Source organism: Salminus brasiliensis, chromosome 16 (genome assembly GCF_030463535.1).
Source record: "Salminus brasiliensis chromosome 16, fSalBra1.hap2, whole genome shotgun sequence".
Lineage (NCBI taxonomy): Eukaryota > Metazoa > Chordata > Actinopteri > Characiformes > Bryconidae > Salminus > Salminus brasiliensis.
In genome coordinates this window covers 34,369,191-34,396,895 of record NC_132893.1, presented here as the reverse complement: position 1 = coordinate 34,396,895, position 27,705 = coordinate 34,369,191, and the positions used below count along the sequence as shown (strand labels likewise).

Sequence of the window (27,705 nt, the reverse complement as noted above, 5' to 3'; positions counted from 1 at the left end):
GGCGACAGTTCGAGGATTGATCGAGCAGAGATACTGAGCTAAACACGCTAATTAGCATGTGTGAATTTGATGACACAGATCAGAGAGAGGCCCTCTCGGGAACGGGACGAGAGGTTGGGGGGGATTTAATTGGCCCAGATGTGATCATTTTCAGAGGGAAAGCTGCTTCACACACTGCTGCTCATAAACCATAGCGCTGCAATGACTAGGGCTGCCAGCAGAGGGAGACAAAAATGCACCACACTGCAAAGCTGATGTGAGCGGGTTGGGGGTGGGGGGGTGGGGATGTGGGGGGACGGGACAAGCTTGGAAGCTTCTACCGCAGCGGCGGCCTACAGGGAGCCGCAAAACAAGCACCCGAGTGAGAGAAGTTATCTTCACAGCAAATCACAAATCGGTGAACAGTCCCTTTAATCCTGCTGGGCAGATGGCATTTCGAAGCCGACATGTTTTGTCTCCCCAGAACGTTCATTTCACAGCTGGATGGCTGCGATCCGAGAGATAAAGCCTCTCACAGACCATTGGCTATGCATTCAGGTTATTGACTACATACAACACTCCTGCGCTTTGAAGGGATCATTAATCATGCGGTCTTAGAGCAGAAACACTGATACGTATCTATTCATATCTCTGTTCCGTTACAAGACCTGCAGATATCACTGCTGGGGGCCGCTGGCGTGTGCCGTGCTCCATTTACAGGGAGTTTATGCTTTTATTTATTTAATACATTTTTTTTTGGAGGGGGGGCTAATTTACAGAAGCACTAGAGTGTGTAGTTTCCTGCTGGCCGGGAGATTAGGAGGAAGGCAGTGCATTTTGGGCCAAAAGCAGAATGGCGTGGGTTGGGGTGTACTGGGCAGGGTGGTGGGGTACATGCAGGAGCGTCCCTCTGGCTCCTTCTGACCTTCACACACATACACACACACATATATATATATACACACACACACAAACACACACACACACTGAGCCAACAAACTTCATTCCCACTAGGCCTTCACTGCCTTTGTATGCCACTTAGCAAAACTGCCACCCTGTTTGTTGCGCCAACACTAACAAATCCACACCACCCGTCGATTCTTAGAGCTTTAGGATTTAGGATAGGTGCTGATAGGGATGAATGGCCGGTTTAACCCTCCTGTTATGTTCAGCTGTAAGGGTCAGTGATAATACTCCACTGACCCGTTTTAACCATGGTAAGCAATCCAGAAGCAGATATTCTATATATATCCCCATATAGGGACTGTATGGGCAGCCCAACTGGCTCAATAAGGTCAGTGATGGGACCAGGAGGGGTTAAACATGGGCCTCATCTGGGTTGTACACTGCCCATGAGGGCCTAGATGAGGCCCATGTGAGATAAAGGTGGGCTATAACCCACCTTTATCGCACACAGCCCAGCTGTGTCCCAATAACAACACATAAGTACAAACCCACTCAGAGCCCATGAAACCCACCTGAAACCCACCTAGCCCACATTCCATGTAGGCCCCATATAAGCATGTTAGCTGGATGGGTCAAACCGCAGTGTAAACATACTGTCCATTAACATTTATGAGATTTTTTTTTACATGTATATGATCATTACACTAATTAAGCCCAGCAGAAAAGGGTATATGCAAATAAATAAATAAATAAATAAATAAATAAATAAATAAATAAATAAATAAAAATCCTATTTCTTAAAACTTGAACGGGTCAATTTGACTCCAACATAACAGGAGGATTAAATCAAAATTTAAATGGTTAAAAAAAATATACGGCCTATGATTTGTGAGGTGTTCAAGGCTAGTTTACAAGGCTAATGTAGCTAGCATTGTGCTGCATACTTTCTCTCCACAATTTAGCATCGTACAAACTGCGCACAAATCCGTACAAATCGATATACGCTTGAGCTTGTGGTTTTGGACACTCTCTATTATTATACTGTTATTCATAAACATGGACAGAAGTACAGCACAGACCAGCAGAGCTAGCTAGCACTAGCAACACTAGCACTATATCACTGCTGTTAATGTTGTTAGTTTCAAAGCTAATGTAAAATAAGAGGTTTTGTGAAGTAATTGTGGAACGTTTCTATTTGTCTGTTTGTCGTGAAGCTTCAACACGCTCTAAAGCAGCTTAGCATGGCGCTAGCTAAGTCTGCTGACTGACGTAGTCGTAGTAGAAGACGTGTTGAGCTCCCGTGGCCTTGCATCTTGCAGTTTTACAGGATGTGGTGTTAAACTCGTCACACGTCTTTGACCCAATTGGACCAAATTGGTTCCACGGACGGGGAGAAAAACAGAAATCCTAAAGGTTTCTAAAACTGGAGAGCTGTCTGACAAAGGTAGCCATTAGCTAATCTTCTCCCTCCTAGCGCTGGTAGCATCATGTGACTCTTTTTATATTGTTATTTCTATATTTTACCACATTTGTACCCAATTTCATAAGCCAATAGGCCAATTCCTCAATCCCAATCCCCATGTGAGCATTCCCACTATGACTAGCAATGTCCCGAACACTAGCAGGGGGAAGACTAGCATAGCCACTGACCCGCTTTTGGTACGATAAAGAACCATGTTTGTAACAAAGATCTTTAAAATAAGCTTTAAAGAACCTTATTCATGTAAATATTTTCCTTACAATGATGGTTCTTCATAGAACCAAAAGTGGTTCCTTTACGGCTTCCCTCAAAGACCCCCTTAATCTTTCTCTTTATTTTTAGGGGTGTAGGGGAGTCCTGGTGGTGGATGGTGGTATGCTAGTCAACCAGCATGAACATGCTAATGGCTAATCTTAGCTGTTCTAGTGCAGCTACACTCTGCGGACAAAAGTATTGGGACACCTGCTCATTCAGGGTATTAAAAAAAAGTCTATCTAAGTCTTCTTCTGTTGGAGTAACTGCCTCTACCGTCCAGGGACGAAGACTTTCTACTAGATTTTGGAGGAGCATTGCTGTGAGAATTTGATTGCATTCAGCGACAAGAGCGTGAGTGAGGTCAGGATGTTGGATAATCATCCCCAACTCTTATAACCTCAACTTATCTCTTATCAAAGGTGTTGGATAAGGCTCCGCCATCATCCATCATTCCAGAGGACACAGTTCCTCCACTGCTCCTCAGCTCCTCAATGCTGGGGGGCTTAATACCCCTCTACTGGCCCACGCCTGGCATTAGGCAGCATGGTGCCAATAGGGTCAGCCTGTTCCACTGGCAGTACTTCTCTACCAGCTGTTTGTCTGTGTCACAAACTAGCTGAATGCCTTCATTAGAAGGGGTGTCCACAAGTATTTGGACATATGGTGTAGTTTAACATACTTCAGTCCATGTTTATAGATAAGAGTGATAGTCATCCAGGGCCCGAAACCACATGATCAAGCCTATCAGAGATTACTGAACACCAGGCCTGCAGTTAGCACCATACTAATTGCTGCTAGCTCCAGTGTTCCTCCCACTACTAGCCTAGTCTCGCATCCTGCGGTTATCTCTTCGGTACGTAGCGCTTACAGTCCACGCCCGGCACGAGCGAGCCGGACTTCTCTCCCCACCGGCCACTGAGGAGGAAAAATGGAAGGAAAGGCAGAGGTGGATGGATCCCCACGAGCCACGAATCTGGTTCCACAAGCCCAAAGATGAACCACCATAGTAGTTTAGTGGACAGTAGGGTTGGTGGAAGTAGACAGGCAGTGTGTAATTATGGGAGAGAGAGAAAGAGAGAGGGGTGGGGGGGTTTGGGAGGGGGAGAGGGGGAGGTGGGGGCACTCTACAGCTGTAGCTTTAGCTTTAGCAGTCATCCTTTGGTTCATGGAAGCAAAGTCAGGTGGAGTTTAATCAGCGTCTATCTGATTAAAGGAGTCAGATCATCACACTCATGCAGCAATGGCAGGAAAAACACCCTCCATCATTAATAATTGAAATTCATTTGGAAGAAGGTTGATGAAGATACGTGGTTTTAGCAATCTGGGTGTGGTTAGTGGAGTGAGACTGGGAGGTGCAGACCGGTGTGTAGTGTGTTCTGTACTGGCACAGTGAATGCGTAAGGCTTAGTGTTCGTGTTCGGAGGTAAATTGGGAATGATTGGGAATAAATTGGGAATAAATTGGGAATAAATTGGGAATGTCGTGCTGCACAATGGATTTTTGGTAGCGCTAACGTCAGCTTTAATCCCAAGGAATGAAGTAAAAAAAACAAGAGGATGAATTTCACTTATCAAATGAGGGAGTTTAATTCTGGTGTGGATTCAGATCGTTGGGTAGAAAGACAAGCTTTCAGTCGCATGCACACAGCAGAGTGTGTATCTGGAGGCAGGGGCGGAGGGACTTACTTTCGAGCTCTATTGGATTGTGTCGAGACAAACAGGAAAGAAAGGAACATAACAACAGACAAATGAATTATCGCAACATCAGTTCAAATGCGGTATGATTATTTAATACACACACACACACACACACACACACACACATTTAATATCTACAGGTTAATTCACGCGGTTTCTTCTGAAATTAAGAGTGAAATGAACAGGGACACAGTTCGTCCTGGAACTGCCTCTGCTCTTCTGGGAAGGCTTTACTCTAGCGGTTCACACTCTGCGTGGGACTGTGATGTGATTAGCACCGCTCCTATCCTCATCCCATCCAGTACGCAGCCCTTACAGTCCCAGCAGTCTCACTGGACCCATTCCAGAGGTACTTCTCGCCCAACCAAACACTGAGGAGGAAAAATGTGAGGGAAGGCAGACGCAGATGGACCTCCATGAGTGAGCTATGGTAAACGGTTAGAGCCTCTACTGGCCTACTCCTGGGAAGGCTTAACACTAGATGTTTAGACTAAAACATGGCAGTGAGGAGGATTTGATTGTGCTCAGCCCTCAGACAGCATCAGCGAGGTCAGTTTGCGATGTTCCACTACAGCTCATCCCAAAAGGGGCTGGATGGAGCTTCATCATCACTGCAGAGAACTTGGCCTCCACGAAGAGATTGTCTAAAAACTTTAGGACATGTTGAGTATATGTAATATGTCCAAAAGTATTTGGACAGCCTTTTTAACCCCTGTATAGCCATTTAGCTTTGTGGAGTCCCTCAAGGTTCTATTTTAGGGCCTATGAAATTGATGTAAATTAGAGAGAAATGAAGTGTGGGGTTTTACACAGAGTTTAAGGGGTTAATATATATATATATATATATATATATATATATATATATATATATATATATATATATACACACACTTCCAATCATCATATCCCATCAAATAATTTATTTTTATGTTGTATTAATAACCCCTTCAAAACCACGGACAAGAAATCGCTGGCATTAGATACACAGTTCACCCCAGGTTGCCAAATTGGCACAGAATCCCCCGCTCCTGCAGTTGCCAATACCATTAAAACCCCTCGCTGTTGCAGAGTTATTGCCTGACGTGTGGTACAAACGCTGCAGCGGCGCTCCGCGTGACCTTCTAACGGAGCACACGCGGGTGTGTATCGCCAGTAAACAGAAGAGTGTGTGCTCCGGCCCATCACTAATGGCTCCTCGGAGGCTCAAAAACACAGCAGGTGGTGCACGGACTGCTGCACACACACACACGTACACACACTCACACTCTCAGGCTTCAGTTACAGCACCCTCCCACTCTAACAGCAGTGGAATAGCAGAACTGAAGACATGTGCACACACACACACACACACACACACACACACAGCTTTACAGTTACACGGTGCAATATTAATGGCCTGGTGGAATTTACAGAATTGAGAATGAAACCTGTTCTTCATCCCTTCATCTCTCTCTCTCTCTTCTTCATCCTCCTCTTCCTCTCTCTTTCTCACCATTTTTAGTTACTCTCTCTCTCTCTCTCTCTCTCTCTCTCTCTCTCTTTCACCCTTTAACTCTCACTCCATCACCACTCCAACACCACACACTTCATCCTATTTTTCTCTCTTTCCTCCTCTTTCTCTCTCTTCATCCTCCTCTTTCTCACTCTTTTTCCTTCCTCTTCTTCCTCCCCTCTCTCTTTCCTACTGTTCCTCTCTCTTTACTCTTCCTCCTCTCTATCTCCTTCCTCTTCTTTCTCTCTCGTCTTCCACCTTTCTCTCTCTCTCGTCTTCCTCCTTTCTCTCTCTCTCTCTTGTCTTCCTTTCTCTCTCACTCTCTCTCTTGTCTTCCTCCTTTCTTTCTCACTCTCTCTCTCTCTCATCTTCCTCCTTTCTCTCTCTCCCTCTCTCTCGTCTTTCTCCTTTCTCTCTCTCTCTCGTCTTCCTCCTCTCTCTCTCTCTCTCTCTCTCTCTCTCTCTCTCGTCTTTCTCCTTTCTCTCTCTCTCTCGTCTTCCTCCTTTCTCTCTCTCTCTCTCTCTCTCTCTCTCTCTCTCTCGTCTTCCTCCTTTCTCTCTCTCGTCTTTCTCCTTTCTCTCTCTCTCGTCTTCCTCCTTTCTCTCTCTCTCTCTCTCGTCTTCCTCCTTTCTCTCTCTCTCGTCTTCCTCCTTTCTCTCTCTCTCTCTCGTCTTCCTCCTTTCTCTCTCTCTCTCTCTCTCTCTAGTCTTTCTCCTTTCTCTCGCTCTCTCTCTCTTTCTTTCTTGTCTTCCTCCTTTCTCTCTCTCTCTCGTCTTCCTCCTTTCTCTCGCTCTCTCTCTCTTTCTTTCTTGTCTTCCTCCTTTCTCTCTCTCTCTCGTCTTCCTCCTTTCTCTCTCTCTCTCTCTCTAGTCTTTCTCCTTTCTCTCTCTCTCATCTTCCTCCTTTCTCTCTCTCTCTCTCTCTCGTCTTCCTCCTTTCCTTCTCTCTCTCGTCTTCCTCCTTTCTCTCTGTCGTCTTTCTCCTTTCTCTCTCTCTCTCTCTCTTTCTCGTCTTCCTCCTTTCTCTCTGTCGTCTTTCTCCTTTCTCTCGCTCTCTCTCTCTCTCGTCTTTCTCCTTTCTCTCTCTCTCTCTCTCGTCTTTCTCCTTTCTCTCTCTCTCTTGTCTTCCTCCTTTCTCTCTCTCTCTCTTGTCTTCCTCCTTTCTCTCTCTCTCTCTCTCTCTCTCTCACTCTCTCTCTCTTGTCTTCCTCCTTCCTCCTTTCTCTCTCTCTCTCTCTTGTCTTCCTCCTTTCTCCTTTCTCTCTCTCTCGTCTTCCTCCTTTCTCTCTCTCTCTCTCTCTCTCTCTCTCTCTCTCTCTCTCTTGTCTTTCTCCTTTCTCTCTCTCTCTCTCATCTTCCTCCTTTCTCTCTCTCTCTCTCTCTCTCTCTCGTCTTCCTCCTTTCTCTCTCTCTCTCTCACATCTTCCTCCTTTCTCTCTCTCTCTCATCTTCCTCCTTTCTCTCTCTCTCGTCTTCCTCCTTTCTCTCTCTCTCTCTCACATCTTCCTCCTTTCTCTCTCTCTCTCTCGTCTTCCTCCTTTCTCTCTCTCTCTCTCACATCTTCCTCCTTTCTCTCTCTCTCTCATCTTCCTCCTTTCTCTCTCTCTCTTGTCTTTCTCCTTTCTCTCTCTCTCTCTTGTCTTTCTCCTTTCTCTCTCTCTCTCTCTCTTGTCTCTCTCTCTGTCTCTCATTTATTCTCTATCCCCACTTTTACCGCTTAACTCTCCCTCTCTCTCCCCCACCCACCCATAAACACCTCCCTCGGTGTCACACAGACGTAGAGAGGTAACCTTCATCTCTCCATCGTCATCGTTCTCACACCCTGCCGGCAGCTCCTCCTCCTGGCTCTTATTAAACTGCTGATCCGAGAGCAGCTGCTGGGGGTGCGCAGACAGGCCTGGCGACAGGATTAATTAGACAAGAGGCAAAAGAAATTACAGAGGGATCAAATCTACCTTCACCCACACAAGCGGTGCCGGCCACACAGGCCTGCAGCCAATCAGACGCCGGATGTCTTTAAGCAGCATCGTTACCGCAGCACAGTCCAGGGATAACCCTCCGAAGTTCAGCTGCCACACACGCGTCCTGCAGTTCTGATGAATTATTGCTGACCTGTGGTTCACTGAGACGAGCGCAGAAGTTGTGTAGAAGAGCTCTGAGCTCCTCGACTCCTCTTTAGGACCTCAGTAAGGACAGAAGATACCGTTCACTCCACAACCACACACAAACTTCAGCCCCCTAATCCTCTTCCTGACCACGAGACCGCTCTGTATTCAGACTCCTCGGGAAAGAAAGGACAACTAATGAACCGGCAACAAGGTCATGGTCACCTAACGGTCACTGATGCTCATGGAGGTCCCACCTCACAGCTTACAGGACTTAAAGAACCTGCTGTTACATCTGAAGTTGTCCAGATACCACAGGACACCCTCAGAAGAGTTCATGCCTCGATAGGTCAATATTAGGTTTTAATGTTTTGGCTGATTGTGTATACATAAAGCTTAGTGGAATTCTGAAGAAGCTAGACATCAATTTATGTCATACACTATATGGACAAAAGTATTGGGACACTATTTCTTCTGAAATCAAGGATATTAAAACGAGTTTCTCCTGCTTCTGTTGGAGTAACTGTCTCTACTGTCCAGAGAAGAAGACTTTCTACTAGATTTTGGAGAAGCATTGCTCCACAGCTCAATGCTGGGAGGGGGGCTTTATACCCCGCTAGCCCACGCCTGGCACCAATAGGTTCATGCTTATTTATTTATTTATCTGCTCCAGAGAGTCCTATTCTTTTGGCAGTACTTCTCTACAAAAATGTGCAATGCAATTTAAAGTAGCTGAATGCATTCATTAGAAGGGGTGTCCATAAACATTTGGGCGTAGTTCACTCTGTGCTGTCTGGACTCAGATCCGCTCTGAATGCATAAGGGCTTCGGCCCAGATAGATGGAAATCAACCCGGGTTGTCCCGCTTACGCAGAGCGGCGTGAATTCAGCAGTGCAGAGATGCAGGGAGGCAAAGCTACAGACAGAGCTGAAGTTCTGATCAAACGCTGAGGTCTTCACACTCTCAGCCCAAACCCCATCAATCCTACTGAACCGTTATCAGGGGTTAATTAGGGGTCAGGCTCAGTAACGGCCCTAACACACATTCACTTAACGTCTTCCAGGTGGCGAGATCATCTGACCACACACCCAGTACTGTGCTTTTAGGCCCCTAATCCCATTCTTCTAAGAGTTTCTACTGCAGAAGCTCAAGATCTCATCAGAACAGATAAAGCAGCTGAACATAAATCCAGTAAAAAGGAGAAACAAGAGCTTCTCATTCTGAAGAAAGAAAGTAGTGAGATCTTGTCGGTGAGCTAGTCTGAAGAACAGAGCTCGGTTCCTCCAGGGTTCTCCTGGACGCCCCCCAGTCCAGCCAGCACAGCGTGGAGGATGTGTTCAACTCCATCAGCAGCAGCAGCAGCTCACCTGATTTACCATCATTAAGCCCTGATTTACCACCAAACCAGGTGTTGATCTGAGGAGAACTCTAAATAATACTAGACTCCATGAGAAAGGAGAACTTTGGAGATGTTCTAATGATGAACACAGTGATGGAGAACCACCACAGCTTTCTGTAAAGTTATGGCTGCTTTCTTACATTTTGAAGAAGCAGTGCTGTGAGGTCAGGATGCTGGATGATGATGATCATTACACCACCTCACCTCATCATCTCCAGTTCCCCAACTCATCCCAGACATATTGGATGGAGCAGCACCACCACCATCATTCCAGAGAACACAGTTCTTCCACTGCTCCACAGCTCCTCAGTGCTGGGGGGCTTTATACCCCTCTACAGGTCCATGCCTGGCATTAGGCAGCATGGTGCCATAGGTTCAGAGAGTCTTATTGGCTTAAAATAGCTGAAAGTATTCATTAGAAGGGGTGTCCACAAACTTGTGGACAGTTAGTGTTAGTTTTCCTAGTTTTTCTTACTCTGCTAATTCACCTCTTCAGCTCATGCACCACACTTGTATGAGCAGGACGAGGGTCTGGATGAAGGAAATGGAACGGCTAAAAATAACCGCTAGCATGGCTAACAAGAGGTGACTGCTAATAGCCTATAATTAGCATGCAGTCATTGGCATAATTATTGCTAATAAAGGGCTAGCAGCTGTTAGCATGTAAATTCGGCGTGACGTCCAAGCAGGAAGCCATCGGCCTCTTATTGGCATAAATGCACTCATAAGGCTAAACATACTAGCCATATCGACGCAGACACACACACACACACACACACACACACACACACACACACACACACACACACACAGCGGACTGAAACACATTTTCTCAAATAAAAAAAATGCATTATCGAGCCCTGGCGCTTTGCCCATTAATCTTTTACTGTTGCGTGTGAGCTGTATGATGTATGCTTACTGACTGGACGTTGGCCAGCTCGCTAATGTCTGCGGTGCGACCGCTCAGCCCGCTCTGAAGCCGCAAAAGGACGCAGCAAAGTACGGCCGCCAGCCCGGCAGTAACTCACGCTGACATATCGGATCTGACTCTGACTAAGAGGCCTAACTCTGCCCTGAAACAGGAGAGCGGGCGGCCATGCTTAGCATAACTTAGCATGTCGCTGGAGAAATTGGAATATCGACTTTACATAATGAATCAAACTGATCGAGCGGCGCAGAAGGCGCGTAGCGGGTTGAAACAATGAACGCTAAAGCTAAGTGAAAGTATTTACGACCCCCAAATCTATCATCGTGACAGCGGACTTTAGCGACTGTTAAATGAAAAATCATTTTACACATTTTAACACCAGTTTCCTCGAACCCCAAATCTAGCCAGTCACTCAAGACAGGATTCTGAAGTGTGAAATTAGCTTCTTTAGCTTCTTTGGAGGCTAATGTAGCTAACAGGTACTGGAATCCAATACCCCACCGATTAGCACGGTGCTAACTGTGGGCCTGTTCACCTGCTGCCTAATACAGTATATATCCACATATATATATTGACAAAAGTATTGGGACACCTGCTCATTCATTCATTGTTTCTTCTGAAATCAAGGGTATTAAAAAGAGCTGATCCTGCTTCTGTTGGAGTAACTGTCTCTACTGTCCAGAGAAGAAGACTAGACTTTCTACTAGATTTTGGAGGAGCATTGCTGTGAGGATTTGATTGCATTCAACAACAAGAGCGTGAGTGAGGTCAGGATGTTGGATAATGATCACCACCCGACCTTATCTCATCCAAAAGTACTGGAAAGTCCATGACAGCAGACTTTAGCTTTGTAGCTAACAGGTACTGGAATCCAATACCCCACCGATTAGCACGGTGCTAACTGTGGGCCTAGATCATCACACACTCACACTCAAATCGTTGACTATGTGTTTTTTCTTACACTGTATGACTCACTGTTATCTATATACACCAATCAGCCATAACATTAGTACCACCTGCCTGATACTAAGTAAGTCCCCCTTGTGCTGCTACATCAGACCTGACCATTCGAGGCATGGACTCCGCAAGACTAGAGATAGCAGCAGATCCTTTAAGTCATGTAAGTTGTGAGGTGGACGGGGCCTCCATGACCATCACGACCTTGGGTGCCCATGACCCTGTCGCCGGTTCACCAATTGTCCTTCCTTGGAGCAGTTTTGGTAGGTACTAACCACTGCATACCAGAAACACCCAACAAGACCTGCCTGATGTTTTGGAGATGTTCTGACCCAGTCGTTTATCTAGAACATCACAGTTTGGTTCTTGTCGAAGTGGCTCAGATCCTTACGCTTGTCCATTTTTCCTGCTTCATCACCTTCAAGAACTGACTGTTCACCTGCTGCCTAATACAGTATATATACAGCCACTGGAACCAGATCATCAGTGTTATTCACTTCACCTGTCAGGTAGGTTGGTTCACTGGTGGGTTTGAATAGTAAATTCAATGAATCTACACCATATATATATATTGACAAAAGTATTGGGACACCTGCTCATTCATTGTTTCTTCTGAAATCAAGGCTATTAAAAAGAGCTGATCCTGCTTTTGTTGGAGTAACTGTCTCTACTGTCCAGGGAATAAGACTTTCTACTAGATTTTGGAGGAGCATTGCTGTGAGGATTTGATTGAATTCAACAACAAGAGCGTGAGTGAGGTCAGGATGTTGGATAATGATCACCACCCACCTCATCTCATCCAAAAGTAGTGGATGGAGCTCCACCATCCATCATTCCTGAGAACACAGCTCTTCCACTGCTCCACAGCTCCTCAATGCTGGGGGGCTTTATACCCCTCTATACCCCTCCCCCTACAGGGACTAGACAAGCCGTGTCAGCATTTGCACATCTGTATTAGCAATGGGTGCAAAGTAAAGTAGCTGAATGTATCCATTACAAGGGGTGTCCACAAACATTTGGGCATATAGTGTATGAGGCTGCATCCACTTGTTCTCTTCCCCTGAAGCCGAACTGAAGTGGTAAAGTTCAAAGGAAAATCATTTAAAAACGCTACAGAGTTTTACTCTGCTGATACCATCAAACTCCACACAGAGCCTGCAGACAGGGGGAGGAATGGAGGGCGAGAGACAAATAAACAGATTTAAAGAGAATTAAGAGAGAGAGAGAGAGAGAGAGAGAGAGAGAGAGAGAGAGAGAGACATACAGAGAGATAGAGAGAGAGATACAGAGAGATAGAGTGAGAGAGAGAGCAAGAGAGAGACATACAGAAAGAGAGAGTGAGCGAAAGAGAGAGAGAGAGAGATACAGAGAGATAGAGTGAGAGAGAGAGAGCGAGAGAGAGAGAGATACAGAGAGCTAGAGATACTGAGAGATAGAATGAGAGAGAGAGCAAAAGAGAGAGATACTGAGAGATAGAGTGAGAGAGAGAGCGAGAGAGATACAGAGAGACAGAGAGAGAGAGAGAGAGAGATACTGAGAGATAGAGAGAGAGAGAGAGAGAGAGAGAGATACTGAGAGATAGAGTGAGAGAGAGAGCGAGAGAGATACAGAGAGAGAGAGAGAGATACTGAGAGATAGAGAGAGAGAGAGAGAGAGAGAGAGAGAGAGAGAGATACTGAGAGATAGAGTGAGAGAGATGCAGAGAGATAGAGTGAAAGAGCGAGAGAGAGATACACAGAGAGAGAAAGAGGGCGAGAGAGAAATAAAGAAAAGAAAAGAGAGCTTAGACTAAGAAGAGTGAGTGAGAGAGATACAGAGAGAGAGTGAGAGAGAGAGAGAGAGAGAGAGAGAGAGAGAGAATCGGAATGAAGGGAGGTGAAAATGGTCCCCTGACGCGCTCATGAATAGTGGAGCAGGGGTACGGCAGGACAGGACGATCTCAGGACATCCGGAACGTTCTCCAGTTGCCTCAGAAATGTTCCTCATTCCGGATCGGTTTACACTCGGCCCGGCGTCCGAACACTGCTTCACCACCCAGCCGCTCTGAGCCCAAAACCTTTCAGGAGAGGAGTATTTATCTTAGTCATGTCATGGGACTGACTGGCCACTGCACCTCTGGCCACATCCCTGCCACCTTTAAACTGCTGCTGCCAGAAATGACCCACAACTGGGCCATTACCCTGCCACATGTGACCCAGATCCCAATAGATAGCAACTCTGATATGGCCCAAACCTGGTGAGGCCCAAAGCTAGCCCACAAATCACAACTTGGCCACATTTACAACAAATGGGCCAAACTTATGGCCCACATGCCACATGGAATGATGGCACAGAAGAGGGCCAGATGCAGTTGACAGAAGAAAGGGTCGCATCCCAGCCACCTTTAAACCGCCACTGCCAGAAATGAGCCATAACTCAACTACAAATACAACAACTGGGCCAAACCTGGGCTGGTACTTACTTGTGGCAAAGAAGAGGGCCAGATGTGGTGGCAGGAACATCAGTGCCGGGTTTGACGGCCAAGAAAGGGTCGCATCCCAGCCACCTTTAAACTGCCACTGCAGGAAATGAGCCACAACTCAACCACATTTGTAACAACTGGGCCAAACCTGGGCTGGTACTTACTTGTGGCCCACATGCCACATGGAATGATGGTACAGAAGAGGGCCAGATGTGGTTGCAGAAACTCCAGTGTCAGTTTATAGCCATAAAAGGGTCACATCCCAGCTACCTTGAAACTGCCACTGCCAAAAATGACAACACAGACCATTAACGTTTGAGGTGGCAACTGTGCTTGTCGGAGATGCCATGTCTTTGCCAGAAGTGGCCCAGATGTGTTTTGGGACATGAGGGCATGGGATTTTTGTGGGCCATACCACTGCCAAGCACTGAGATACGACACCTGAACACTCTGCTGTAGGACATGCTGTTGCACCACCGTACAAAGTTCTGTTGGGAACGAGCTTCGTTTATTAACACTGATGTCGTTTCGTCCTCAGCCTATCAGCCTTCCAGCCGTTCAGCCTTTCAGCGTCTCTTTTGCAGCTTTATTAAGTCCAACAGTCATGTCAGAAGCAGTGAGTTCATACTGCACTTGCGTCAAGCCACATTTTACACTGGGTCTGTCCTACAGACTCAACGCTAGCACACAGACTTGTATATCTGCCCCACATATTTGTTCACTGCCCCCACAGACTCGTATATCTGCCCCTGACTCGTACATCTGCCCCACAGACTCGTACATCTGCCCCACAGACTCGTACATCTGACCAACAGACTTGTACATCTGCCCCACAGACTCGTACATCTGCCCCACAGACTCGTACATCTGGCCTACAGACTCGTATATCTGCCCCATAGACTTGTAAATCTGACCCACAGACTTGTACATCTGCCCCACAGACTTGTGTATCTACCCCACAGACTCGTACATCTGCCCCACAGACTTGTATATCTACCCCAGACTCGAACATCTGCCCCATAGACTTGTAAATCTGACCCACAGACTCGTACATCTGACCAACAGACTTGTATATCTACCTCACAGACTCGTACATCTGCCCCACAGACTTGTATATCTACCCCACAGACTCGTGCATCTGCCCCACAGACTTGTATATCTACCCCAGACTCGAACATCTGCCCCACAGACTTGTAAATCTGCCAACAGACTTGTATATCTACCCCAGACTCGAACATCTGCCCCACAGACTTGTAAATCTGCCAACAGACTTGTAAATCTGCCAACAGACTTGTACATCTGCCCCACAGACTCGTACATCTGCCCCTCAGACTCGTACATCTGCCCCTGACTTGTACACCTGCCCCACAGACTCTTACATCTGCCCCACAGACTCATATATCTGCCCCACATACTTGTATATCTACCCCAGACTCGTACATCTGACCAACAGACTTGTATATCTACCCCAGACTCGTACATCTGACCAACAGACTTGTATATCTACCCCACAGACTCGTACATCTGCCCCACAGACTCTTACATCTGCCCCACAGACTCTTACATCTTCCCCACAGACTCATATATCTGCCCCACAGACTTGTATATCTACCACACACAAACTCGTAAATCTGCCCACAGACTCATACATTTACCCCATTTACCTCACATCTTCCCCCCCGTACATCCTACTTGTATATTTACCCCAGACTTGTACATCTGCCCCACATACTTGTATATCTACCCCACAGACCTATACATCTGACCGACAGACTCGTACATCTGCCCCAGAGACTTGTACATCTGCCCCACAGACTCGTACATTTACCCCATTTACCTCACATCTGCCCCTCACGTACATCCTGCCTGAGAGAATGAATGGTTCACTTCTCTTTAGTCATTTCTCGGTCTGTGAAAGTGTCCTCCAGACTGCAGCCTTCAAGATGAAAAGTACACCAGTGCTATCCCACAAACACACACACACACACACACACACACACATTTATTCCACATTCACATACACATGAGGGTTGAACACATTTCCCTTTCGGGCTTTCCAAATAATAATAATAATAATCTGTGGAGTAAAGTGAGTGACGGTTACAGGCCACACTGCTGCTTTTAGATGCCCCATAAACGTCAAGCAAAATGACTGACGGCGCTAAAGCCTCAGACTAGTCCAGGATTCATGCATTAAAAACTCACTTTCGGGCCTGGATCGAGGTTACGGGCTGATTTTCTGTGCAAACAAATTAATCCTAGAAATGGAGAGCATCACAAGGTCGGCGGGAATTTTCCTTGAAAGGACTTTTCAGTCGGGACGGTCCTGTGGGAAGCGGGGTCTCAGTGGTAATTAAACGGAGGACTGATATGTAAACAACACAAACTTTTAAATCAGTAAAAGAAAGCAAAGTAGCACCACACTTCTGAGGCTCATTAACGGCTAGGCTGTTTTTACACCTACACTATGTGGACAAAAGTATTGGGACACCTGCTCATTTATTGTCTCTTCCAAAATCAAGGCTGCTTTTGCTGGAGTAACTGTCTCTACTGTCCAGGGAATAAGACTTTCTACTAGAATTTGGAGGAGGAGCACTGCTGTGAGGATTTGATTGCATTCAGCAACAAGAGCGTTAGTGAGGTCAAGATGTTGGATGATTATCACCACCCCACCTCATCATCTCCAACTTCCCAACTCATCCCAAAAGTACTGGATGGAGCTCCACCACCATCATTCCTGAGAACACAGCTCTTCCACTGCTCCACAGCTCAATGCTGGGGGGCTTTATACCCCTCTAGCCCACGCCTGGCATTAGGCAGTATGGTGCCAATAGGCTCATGTTTATTGATCTGCTCCAGAGAGTCCTATTCTATTGGCAGTACTTCTTCTCTACAGGGGCTAGACAAGCTGTGTATGTGTGCATTTGCACATCTGTGTCAGCAATGAACTGTGCAACTCAGAGTAGCTGAATGCAATCATTTGAAGGGGTGTCCACAATTATTTGGACATATAGTGTGTATAATATTATATATATATACATATATATATATATATATATATATATATATATATATATATATATATATATATATATATATTCATAAAACACACACACACACACACACACATACACATATATATATATAGTTCTATATACGCCTTATAATAATAACACTCAGGGGCAGTAAAGCATCCAGCATGAGGTTCCAACATTACCCCCGTCCTGTAGAGACACGTCTGCACAGACACGTCTGTACAGTAAACCCAAAGCTCCTGAAGAAACCAGCTTACAGAGAGATAAACCTGCCTTCGCTTCTCCAGCTCGGCTGCTACCCTGAGCTACAGGTGTCAAACAATTCAGAGCTCACAGCACCGACTCCTCACAGAGAAGACTGACGCCACAGCACACTGACACGAGGACGGCTGTGTGTGGTGGGTGGAGGTACGTACTGGTGAATGGCTTGGAGGAATTTCCTCTGGTGCTTCCTGACCCTGGCGTGGTCCATCTTCCTCACCAGCTTGGTGTTCTTGTAGATGAGCCAGGTCTCCCTGAGAACGTTAGCAGCCGTGTTTTTCACCTGTGGTGGAGAAGGCAAGGTGACAGACTCAAACGACTGTAGCAATGCTAGCGCTGTGGAAGTGATGTCATCGCCATAGAAACAATGTTACTGCAATGGTAGCGATGCTGTAGTTGTTGTGATGCTTAGCGAGGCTGTTACCGCCACAGTAGCTGTGGTCGGCGAGACTGGCGTGGTAGCAATGATGTAGCAGTAATGCTAACACTGTGGTTGCGATGCTGCGCGAAGTCAATGGTCACAGCAGTAACAATTCTGGGCGAGACTGACCGAAGGATACAGGTCACATTAAAAGGGTCGGATTTGGTGAGGAAATTGGATATGGGATACTTCACCTGCTGTCTGAACATACTTGTACTTTGTGAAGCTGCATCATGACATCACCACATGAAAATGTGGGCGGAGACTGTCAGAGAGAGGGAACTAGAGTTCAGGTGGCCTCCTGGGGAGTGTAATTCACTTTTCCTCCACTGCAGTAAATACAAATCTCACTTTGAGCGCTAGATGTACACATGCATTTCTGGACAAGCTGAGAGCTCCAGAAGCAGCTTGATCTGAAGGTGTAGAAGCATGTGGGCTGAGGTGGTAGAGTAATACTACAGGATTTTACACTAATATGACTCTATGGGTTCTGCAGCGTTACACAGCAGCAGTTCTGGAGAGAGGTTCTCCTCCTGCAGCTCCATAGTGCAGTAGCAGCAGCAGCGTTCCGGCCCGGAACGAGTGGTGAATGACAGAGACGCCACTGTTCTCCCTGTTCCAGTCAGTGGAGCATCAGCATGATCCTGAAGCTTCTATTTAAGGTAGAACTGCTGCAGAATGTTGCTTCACAGGAAGGTGACAGGGCAGTGGTGGGTCACAGAAGGTGGGAATTGGACTGTTCCTTTAACACAGACAGAAGACAGCCTCCCATCTTTCTATGTAACATGACTCCACTCTCTGAAAGCCGCTCTAATTAAATGCACAGCTTTCCTCTGACTAACAGCTTTTGCCGAGACGTGACAAAGATTGATCCGGAATTGATCCGAGATGCACTTGGACTGATGTATCACTCATCCATCGTCCTAAAGGCCTGCAAGTTTTTCACTACTCAGCTCCTTCAGCACTTTAGTTCACTTACTCTTTTGGTCAGCTGCGTGTCCATCATGAAGTTATGTACATGTTTTTCGGCTTTGGTTAATTCCAGTTTTTTCGCCACCACGGCCACCACCAAAGCAGTGCAGCCAGCGCCCTGAGAGAGAACACAGAGCCGGTCAGTCCAGAATAAGCACTGCATTAGAGAGCTGCATTAGAGCATATGTATAATGATATGCACTTAGGTCCAACAGAGTGGACCAGCAATAGTACTGCAGCTGAATATCAAAATCCAATACTTTTATACTTTTAGGTTGAAATTTGGTATTGAATTACTTTAAAATCTAGACTGCTGATTGGCTGTCTAAATTACATTACATATATACACTGATTACATATACACTGATCAGTCATAACATTAGTACCACTAATCCCCAATACTGAGTCAGAACTGTTATTGGTGCATAGTGGTACTAATGTTGTGGCTGATCGGTACACATTTTACTTTCAGTAATTCAAATTTCAATAGGCAGTATCTTAGAGTTTGAGGACCAATCAGCATGCTTACATCCAAATCTAGTCTGCTGATTGGCTGTCAAAATTACACTCAATGGCAGGTAAAGGGGGCTGACCCAAAGAGTCACTATACAGTGCATTTGCTAGAGCGCACCTACATAATCGGCTTCTTAGCGTCTTGGAGCCAATCAGCATGCAAGTTCCAAAAATCGAAACGGCTGACTGGCTGTCTAAATTACATTACATATATACACTGATTATATATACACTGATCAGCCATAACATTAATACCACTAATCTCCAATACTGAGTCGGCCCCCCTTGTGCTGCCACAACAGATCTGACCTTTCGAGGCATGAACTGTTATTGCTGCATAGTGGTGCTAATGTTGTGGCTGATCGGTGCATATTTTACTTTCAGTAATTTCAACAGGCAGTATCTTAGCATCCAGGGACCAATCTGCATGCTTACATCCAAATCTAGTCTGCTGATTGGCTGTCAAAATTACAGTCAATGGCAGGTAAAGGGGGCTGACCCAAAGAGTTGAGCCAAAAGTGTCAGACACTGGGCCCTATTCATTATACAGTGCATTTGCTAGAGTGGACCACGCTCCGAGAGAGATGGCCTGGAGTCCGGGTTGGCTTTTCTGTAATCTGCGTAGCTGGAGGAGCCAGACCCCCATTTGGTGTGGTGAGTGATGGAAGAAAGGGAGGCGACAGGGTGGAGGTGGGTGCGACGTTTGTTCAACACAGAGTTGGACTGAGAAGTGAGGTTATATAAGGGGCTTAGAGGCCTGGAGGCGGAGTTCAGGGCGTGGTCCTTCACCCCAAAATTCAGTTAGGTCATAACTCCACTAATTTTAGGGTTTCGGTTTTGTAGTGGAGTCTGAAAGCAATCCCACAATGCCATTGGGTTGTTTGGTTTGAAGATGCTTGGCAAAGTTCAGACCTGTGAGTATGAAGAACCTTAAAATGTGTAAAGAACCTTTCCATGGACTTCCATAGAACCAAAAGCGGTTCTTCAGTGGCATCGCACCTACATAATCGGCATCTTAGCGGCTTGGAGCCAATCAGCATGCAAGATCCAAAAATCTAGACGGCTGATTGGCTGTCTAAATTACATTACATATATACACTGATTACATATACACTGATCAGCCATAACTTTAGTACCACTAATCCCCAATACTGAGTAGGTCCCCCTTGTGCTGCCACAACAGATCTGACCTTTCGAGGCATGAACTGTTACTGGTGCATAGTGGTGCTAATGTTGTGGCTGATCGGTGCATATTTTAGTATAGTATATTTTAGTATAACCACTTCCAGACCCTCACTCATTTCTAGTGTACATCACCCACACAATACATAGATACATAGACAGATAAATAAATCACCAATCAATTGGTAATGAATTAATGAAAAATGAATAATTCAAATTAAATAATGACATAATAATCTGCCATCCAATCAGATACTGGCTATAGAGCTCCTAAACACTGGTTGTTGTTTACAGGCTTCATAATTGCTCTATATCTTTTGCTCTATATCTTTTTAAGGTCCATGCATTCCAAAAGCACAGAGCACACTCTGTAACAAAATGATCAGGAGAGAGTATCGTGACGTCATGTATCACAATAATATTAAAACATCATCCCACTGCCCAGCCCAGCTCACTAACACCATCAACAACAGGTCAAAGTACAAAAGTACAGCCATAAATCGGAGAGACTGTCAGGTCAGAAAGGTAAGAGAAACATTAGACTTACCATAATACCAGTGAGGAGACACACCCCTTTGCCACAGTATGTGTTAGGGACCATGTCCCCATATCCAATAGTTAGAAAAGTGATTGAGATCAACCACATGGCTCCTAAGAAGTTGCTGGTTACGTCTTGGTTGTCGTGGTACCTACAGCGTGTGCATGAGGGACAAACACCATGATGTAAAACAGAATATTATAGCTCACATTTACACTCAGCCACCGGTCACTGGTCCACACACTGAAACTGACAGCACTGACAGCACACTAGCCTCTTCCCACTGACCCCACAGTGGCCACCCTGCCATCGGTATGGCAATGTACTGGCGTACAGAGCAGTTATAGGGTTATAGGAGAGCGCATGCTCACACCTGCTTTCTGTGAGCTGTATGAAGGACAGACGAGGTTTTCCTTCTTGTTGGATGCGCTGTGTTTTTTCTAGTGTAGGCGCAATACCAGCTCTTTCAGATTGCAGTTAATAATAAAGCTGTATTATTAATAGAGGAGAGCTGATTATTCAGTAGAAATTATGACCACTCAAGGGACTGTGGAAATAGGTTACATGTGATCAATAGCTGTGTCCCAATTTAGGGGCTGCATCCTTCAGAGGCTGCATTCACAGACTGTCCAATTCGAAGGTTCCTTCGTAAGCAGATTGGTTAACGGGTGGAGCCTTCAGCAGCCAACATATCCCAAGATTCACTGTGTGCCAACATTCGCTGTCAAGGTTGCTAGGTGACAGGATGCTGTTTCAGGACAGAGCGGTAAGGAAATCCGGAAAGTTCCAGCTTAGCCTTCGCGGCCTATGCAGTCTTTGAAGGCCGCTTCGCCCCCTGAACTGGGACACAGCTAATTTATCATCACTCTAAGAACATCTGTACCTCCAAAATGGCAACTTTACAAAGCATATAATTAAATAATTAAATAAGACGCTGAATTATATAATACATCAGTAAAATAGTACATAATATAAATAAACACACATACACTATATGGACAAAAGTATTGGGACACCTGCTCATTCGTTGCTTTTTCTGAAATTAAGGGGATTCAAAAAAATTGGTGGAGTAACTGTCTCTACTGTCCAGAGAAGAAGGCTTTCTACTAGATTTCTGATAGATTTAGGCTTTCTACTTGCATTGCTGTGAAGATCTGATTGTATTCAGCGACAAGAGCATTAGTGAGGTCAGGATGTCAGATGATGATCTCCACCCCACCTTATTAACCCCCAAATCATCCCAAAAGTATTGGATGGAGCACCACATTCCCCTTAATGCTGGGGGGCTTTATACCCCTCTAGCCCACACCTGGCATTAGGCATTAGGCATGGGGCCAGCAGGTTCACAGTTATCTTCTCCAGGGAGTCCTATTCTATTGGCACTTCTCTAAAGGGACTAGACTTCTCTAAAGCTGTGTGTTGGTGTGATATAGTGTAAGTACATTAACAGTAAAAGTACTACAGTAAAAGTAGAGATATGTTTCAGGAGACAACTTGATCTCAGCATGGGTGTAGAAGCATCTCAGGTGGTGCCTCATGGTGTTTAAAACACCGAGATCAAAGAAAAAACCTTTGATCTGCAGGTACGTCCAAACTTCTGACTGCTGCTGGAATTCTTGGAAGGCTGTTTGCTGCAGCTCTGCTGTAACCTCGCCTGTTAAAAGCTAATTGAAGGATCTGTGAGCCTCCAGAGACGTTTGTCCTAGTTTTCCAGGCATCTTTAAACGCTGTTCAAAAGGTTACTACCCATCATTCACGAGGCAATTCCAGGAACGCAACACGAGCAATATGATCCGATACAAAGTGTGACAGTAGTGCCGAGTCACACAGTAGAGCTGTACACACAGATCTGCCAGTTTATTACACACACCTACCTGACTGGCCCTTTTATCAGAAACACCTTCCTACCTAAAGGTGCATTACGTAGGAGTGCAGTCACAAAGTGAGGCCCATCTGTAACTGCACAAACCACCACACTCCCCTACCCACACAGGACCACTGCTGACCAGATGTTATTGTGGTGGTGGTCAGTTCTCAGCACACCAGTGATACCTTCTCATAAAAACTGTGGAAGCACGAGGTAGGGGTTTCTAATAAAGTGGCCAATATGTGGAAGAAAAAGGTAGGGGTTTCTAATAAAGTGGCCAGTGAGTGAATGTTCAAGGTAGGTGTTTTCAATAAAGTGTACAATGAATAGAAGCACAAAGTAAGTTCAATAGTGGCCAGTGAGTGGAGGCTCAAGGTGAGGTTTCTAATAAAGTGGCCATTAGGTGGAATTATGAGGCAGGTGTATCTAATAAAGTGGCCATTAAGTGGAAACACAAGGTAGGGGTTTCCAATATAGTGGCCAGTGAGTGGAAGTATGAGGCAGGTGCTTCTAATAAAGTGACCAGTGAGTATAGGCACAAAGTAGGGGTTTCTAATAAAGTGGCAAGTGAGTGGACGCTCAATCTAGGTGTTTCTCATAAAGTGGCCAGTGAGTGGAGGCACAAGGTAGGGGTTTCCACTAAAGTGGCCAGTGAGTGTAGGCACAATCTAGTTGTTTCTCATAAAGTGGCCAGTGAGTATAGGCACAAAGTAGGGGTTTCTAATAAAGTGGCCAGGGAGTGGACGCTCAATCTAGGTGTTTCTCATAATGTGGCCAATGAGCGTAGGCGCAATGTAGGGGTTTTCTAAATAATCTAGGGGTTTCTAATAAAGTGGGCAGTGAGTGGACGCTCAATCTAGGTGTTTCTCATAAAGTGGCCAGTGAGTGGAGGCACAAGGTAGGGGTTTCCAATAAAGTGGCCAGTGAGTATAGGCACAAGGTAGGGGTTTCTAATAAAGTGGCCAGTGAGTGGAAGCACAGCGTAGGCGGTCAGTGGGCAGTCTCTGTTCAGTTCTGTATAAATGCAGTAGAATATCAACCACAATGCGTGTCCAGTGATGAATGGGGAGGAGGGGGCCGATAAACTGTGCAGTAACAGATGGGCTACAGGCTGTAACTGTACACCTACTGAGTGCGCCTATATAAGTGCAGATGTTTCTGAGAAAAAGGCCAATGAGTGTTTTGTGGTGCATCTAATAAACTAAATGACCGGTCTGCTCCTGGAGAGGCATCTTCTTGCAGACCTGGGACTGAAGGGGTGACCTTAGCACCCAGGTTCATCTACAGAACCTGCCTGTCTGACCTATCTGACCAAGGTAATGACCTCCAGGGCCTTCATGAGGTGAGTCTGGTTTGTTAAGGCAGGGAAACAAATGCAGAGCAGGCACAGAATGAAGCAAATATCGTAGCATACAGTAGACTTACAGATCGTCACAAAGTCAAATTTACACACCACACTTATCCCCTGAACCGCAGATGTAGCCAATCAGCCGAGACACGTTCACTTCTTTACTTTACACTGGGAGGTAATGTAGCTTCACAAGCTTTAGTGGTTGGAGTGTAAAACATTTTAAGGAGGGTCTGAGAGACTCAGCTGTGAACTTTTTTCAGATATCCAGATGAACCGAGCCAGGTGTTTGACCAATACACTGAAGTCAGTACACACTCAGTATGATCTGTCTGACTGAATATGAATAGAAATGTGGCCGAAATAAATAAAGTTCACAGTAAAGCTACTTTGGGATCATGCCCAATGTTAAAAACGCTATTTAAATCAAATTAAACTTGACTTTCACTGCAGAAATATGATTCTTAAATTTAGACAACATAGATCATATTTACAGGTTTATTGTGTAATTATTATAGAATTATAATATTACAAGACTAACTTTAATCTAAATGTAGTTTAAGTAGAAAATACTTATTTAATCAGTAGATTTTGCCAATTTCTAGTTGTTAGAAAGTTTTTGCTGATGGTGAAGCAGCATGACCCAGGATTTGAACTCACGATCCTCAGGTCATAGCATCAGCATCTTGCCTTCATAGCGTCTCAGTCAGCTTTTCCTTTTAATACACAGTTATCAGACACAAAAACTAGGGTTGGGTACAGAAGTCTACTGGAAGATTTTGCCAATTCTGTTTAGAAACTATGTATTTATAATAAATATATATTTATGCTTTTAATAATTCTTAAAGCAAGTGCTAATTAAGCTTTTACCTAAACAGAGTGTCTAAAACAAGTAAAAACAACTAGAAATAATCCTTGAATATTCTAATATTCAACAATCTCGATGTTCTATAATGGCACTTTCTCATTCTCACGTTTAATATTTTAACCTTTACATAAATTATGAAATATTTCTTTCTTTTTAATTTTTTTTTGCTTTTTTCTTTACTTGATTTTATGTCTTCTTTTTAAGTCTTTGTAGGTGTTTTAATTAAGTGTACAGTAAATAGAAGCACGAAGTAGGGGTTTCCAATAAAGTGGCCAGTGAGTAGAGGCTCAAGGTAGGGGTTTCTAATAAAGTGGCCATTAAGTGGAGGCTTAAGGTAGGGGTTTCTAATAAAGTGGCCATTAAGTGGAAGCACAAGGTAGGTGTTTCCAATAAAGTGGCCAGTGAGTGGAAGTATAAGGCAGGTGTTTCTAATAAAGTGGCCAGGGAGTGGAAGCACAAGGTAGGGGTTTCCAGTAAAGTGGCCAGTGAGTGAAATAATAAATATATATTTTTTGCTTTTAATAATTCTTAAAGCAAGTGTTCTGTAACGGCACTTTCTCATTCTCAACTTGCATTTGACATGTCCATTATCTTCTAAGAAAGCTGCTCACTGCTTCAGGCTGGGAATAACGTCCATTAATATCACTTGCAGAACACCAGAGGGCTACTCTGTCTCTTTACCTTCTCTGAGTAAATGGTCACCCAGCCTGGAAGATTGCCAACTAGGGTCACCTCTACCTGCGTCAGACCAGCTGCCACCTACCAGTCCGACCAGCAGGCCCCCCACCCACCACCACCACCCATGCCAGACCAGCTGCACACCCTCCTACCACTGCTACCTGCCTAATGACCATGTTCAAACCTAAATACACTCTTAACTATCTGCCACTGTTAATATCACCACTGTTACCCATCATTCCTCTCATTACTCTGACCATCACTGCCAGGACTATATTAAGTTATTCTACACCATGATTATTATATCATGATTATGATGCACACCTTTTTTTTTCGGTCTTTTACTAATTACTAATTGTGTAAAGCTGATTTGTGACAACACCGGTTGTAAAAGCTATACAACTAAATTTGACTTTGACTTTGACTCACTGGACACAGAGGTAAAAACAAAGGATCGGAACTGGATCAGGGTTAAAATAGCCGATTCCTGATGCTTAAAATATACCAGGATTAGCACTGGATGTGATCGGGGCCCCTCTTCATTAAAATGCACCCCCTCTCAAAACAAGCCCTGTGGACTGCGAAGCTAAAACAGCAGCATCAGCATCTTTTAAATCCTTTCTTTAGTCAGTATTTACGCTGAACTTGCTTGGGATATAAGTTTCCATCACTCGTTAGTTACATTAGCCGGCAGGTAGCTCCAGTGCAAAACTCAAGAGGCTAACTTCAGCAGCTAACTTGTCTTGGCTGATGGACTACAAGCATGTGAAGTGTGGACAAATGTCCACATATTGCGCCGATAAAACATCCTACTAGGCACCTTTCGCACGCCCTCACAGTCCAGGCGGCGATGATCCACAGAGAAATGGTGAAGACCAGCAGCACGGTGCCGGGACAGATGGTCATGAGCGTCTTCATGACGAAGCGCGTGTTGAAGTTGATCTTGTTGAGGGCGCCGATGCTGCGCGAGGAAGCGTCCGTGAACAGTTTGCTGTGCAGCAGCATGACGCGGGCGATCAGGTAGAGCCGCAGGAACATGGGGATGGACAGGATAATGTCCACGTCCGCGTCCGTCTTGGAGGAGGTGTAGTAGAAGGCCAGGCGCGCCGTCCAGGTGAAGGTGTACTTGCCTGGGATGGGGTGGATGGCACACACCAGGATCTCCAGGCAGATGAAGAAGATTCGCTCGTAGGTCATGGCTATCCTCCAGTCGTCCGCCGCGTTGTCCACCATGAACAGCTGGGTTGGCGAGAGAGGGGGACAGAGTGTGAGGGCGAGAAATAATAATACATTTCACATGATTCTATACATTCACATGCAAAAGTCTGGGCACCCCTGGTCAAAAAATCTTCTAGAAAGACTTTGTACCCAAATGAACCAATTAACCCACCCACTCACAAGGACTCCTTCATCACCTGCAATGCTCCTGTCAGTAGGAGGATGAGGACAAGCTCATGCCTCCTCAGATACATGTTAAGTCATGGGAAGTCGTAGGAAGTCATGCAGAATCACTAGGGAGCCAAGCATCACAAATGAGGGTGATACAATGTTACAAAGCTGTCCATGGAGACACTCCTCACCTGAGCAAACACCTGGTCAAACAAACACAAGGCTGAGAAATGTAGCTATCGTAGGTAATAGCCTAAGAGCTGAGTCCCCCACAACAGCTGCCGCTTGTGAACCGGGGATTAACTGCCGGAGTTTAACTATAATAGTGTGGAATACAGGTTTGCTGCTGTTGCTGTGTCTGTTGTGAAACAGCAAGCTTTGCGGTAAGGCTCCATGCTGTTATGCACACCACACCTGACCTCAACCTGCTCTCAGATATGAGGCTTTATCCTCTAAACTGGTGTGATTTGAGCAGCCTCAGTTAGCTGGAACATGGTCTGTACTATGGTACTTAGCTTGCTAGATAACTTATCCAAGCCTAGATAGCCGGCTACAAGTCCAAACCCAGCAGAACCGGCCTCATTTCTCCCATGTGTTAAAAATAAGGCCTAAATATAATTTTTTCATTATAAGAAAACCAAGCCTCGAACCAAATGTGATTTTTTTATCTGATTTGTTTTCCGAATAACCCAACTTAGACCACCAATTACCCAACCCATATATAACCCCACCCCCATTGCATGTGATGCCCCCATCACCAGTGAAGGTGGACTAGCACGCACCCCCTCCGAAGCGTTCACAGTCGAACCACCCTTTTTTCGCATTACCGCCGAAGCAACAATGCCAGGCAACCAACACACCTGGAGGGAAGCATGCCCGCATACCCGGCTCCAATGCACCATCTAGCAGAAGCCGGAAGTGACGGCCAGCACCAGTTCCGACTGCTGATGGCTAGAGGTCAGTTATTCTCTCT

At 45.4% G+C, this 27,705-nt stretch overlaps 1 protein-coding gene across 2 annotated transcripts in view; it reads right to left on the bottom strand.

Moving 5' to 3' along the window:
• kcnn2 (potassium calcium-activated channel subfamily N member 2) overlaps positions 1–27,705 on the bottom strand; it is a 73,338-nt gene that overhangs the window by 12,247 nt on the left and 33,386 nt on the right. The window contains exons 3-7 of one of the 2 annotated variants that reach the window (XM_072659032.1): positions 26,164–26,582; positions 20,592–20,733; positions 18,357–18,467; positions 17,112–17,239; positions 4,306–4,314 (exon numbers count right to left, since the gene is read on the bottom strand). In XM_072659032.1, the coding sequence (XP_072515133.1) occupies positions 4,306–4,314; positions 17,112–17,239; positions 18,357–18,467; positions 20,592–20,733; positions 26,164–26,582 (809 nt within the window). The remainder of the gene's footprint in view (positions 1–4,305; positions 4,315–17,111; positions 17,240–18,356; positions 18,468–20,591; positions 20,734–26,163; positions 26,583–27,705) is intronic. The other variant, XM_072659031.1, reaches the window with a different exon arrangement.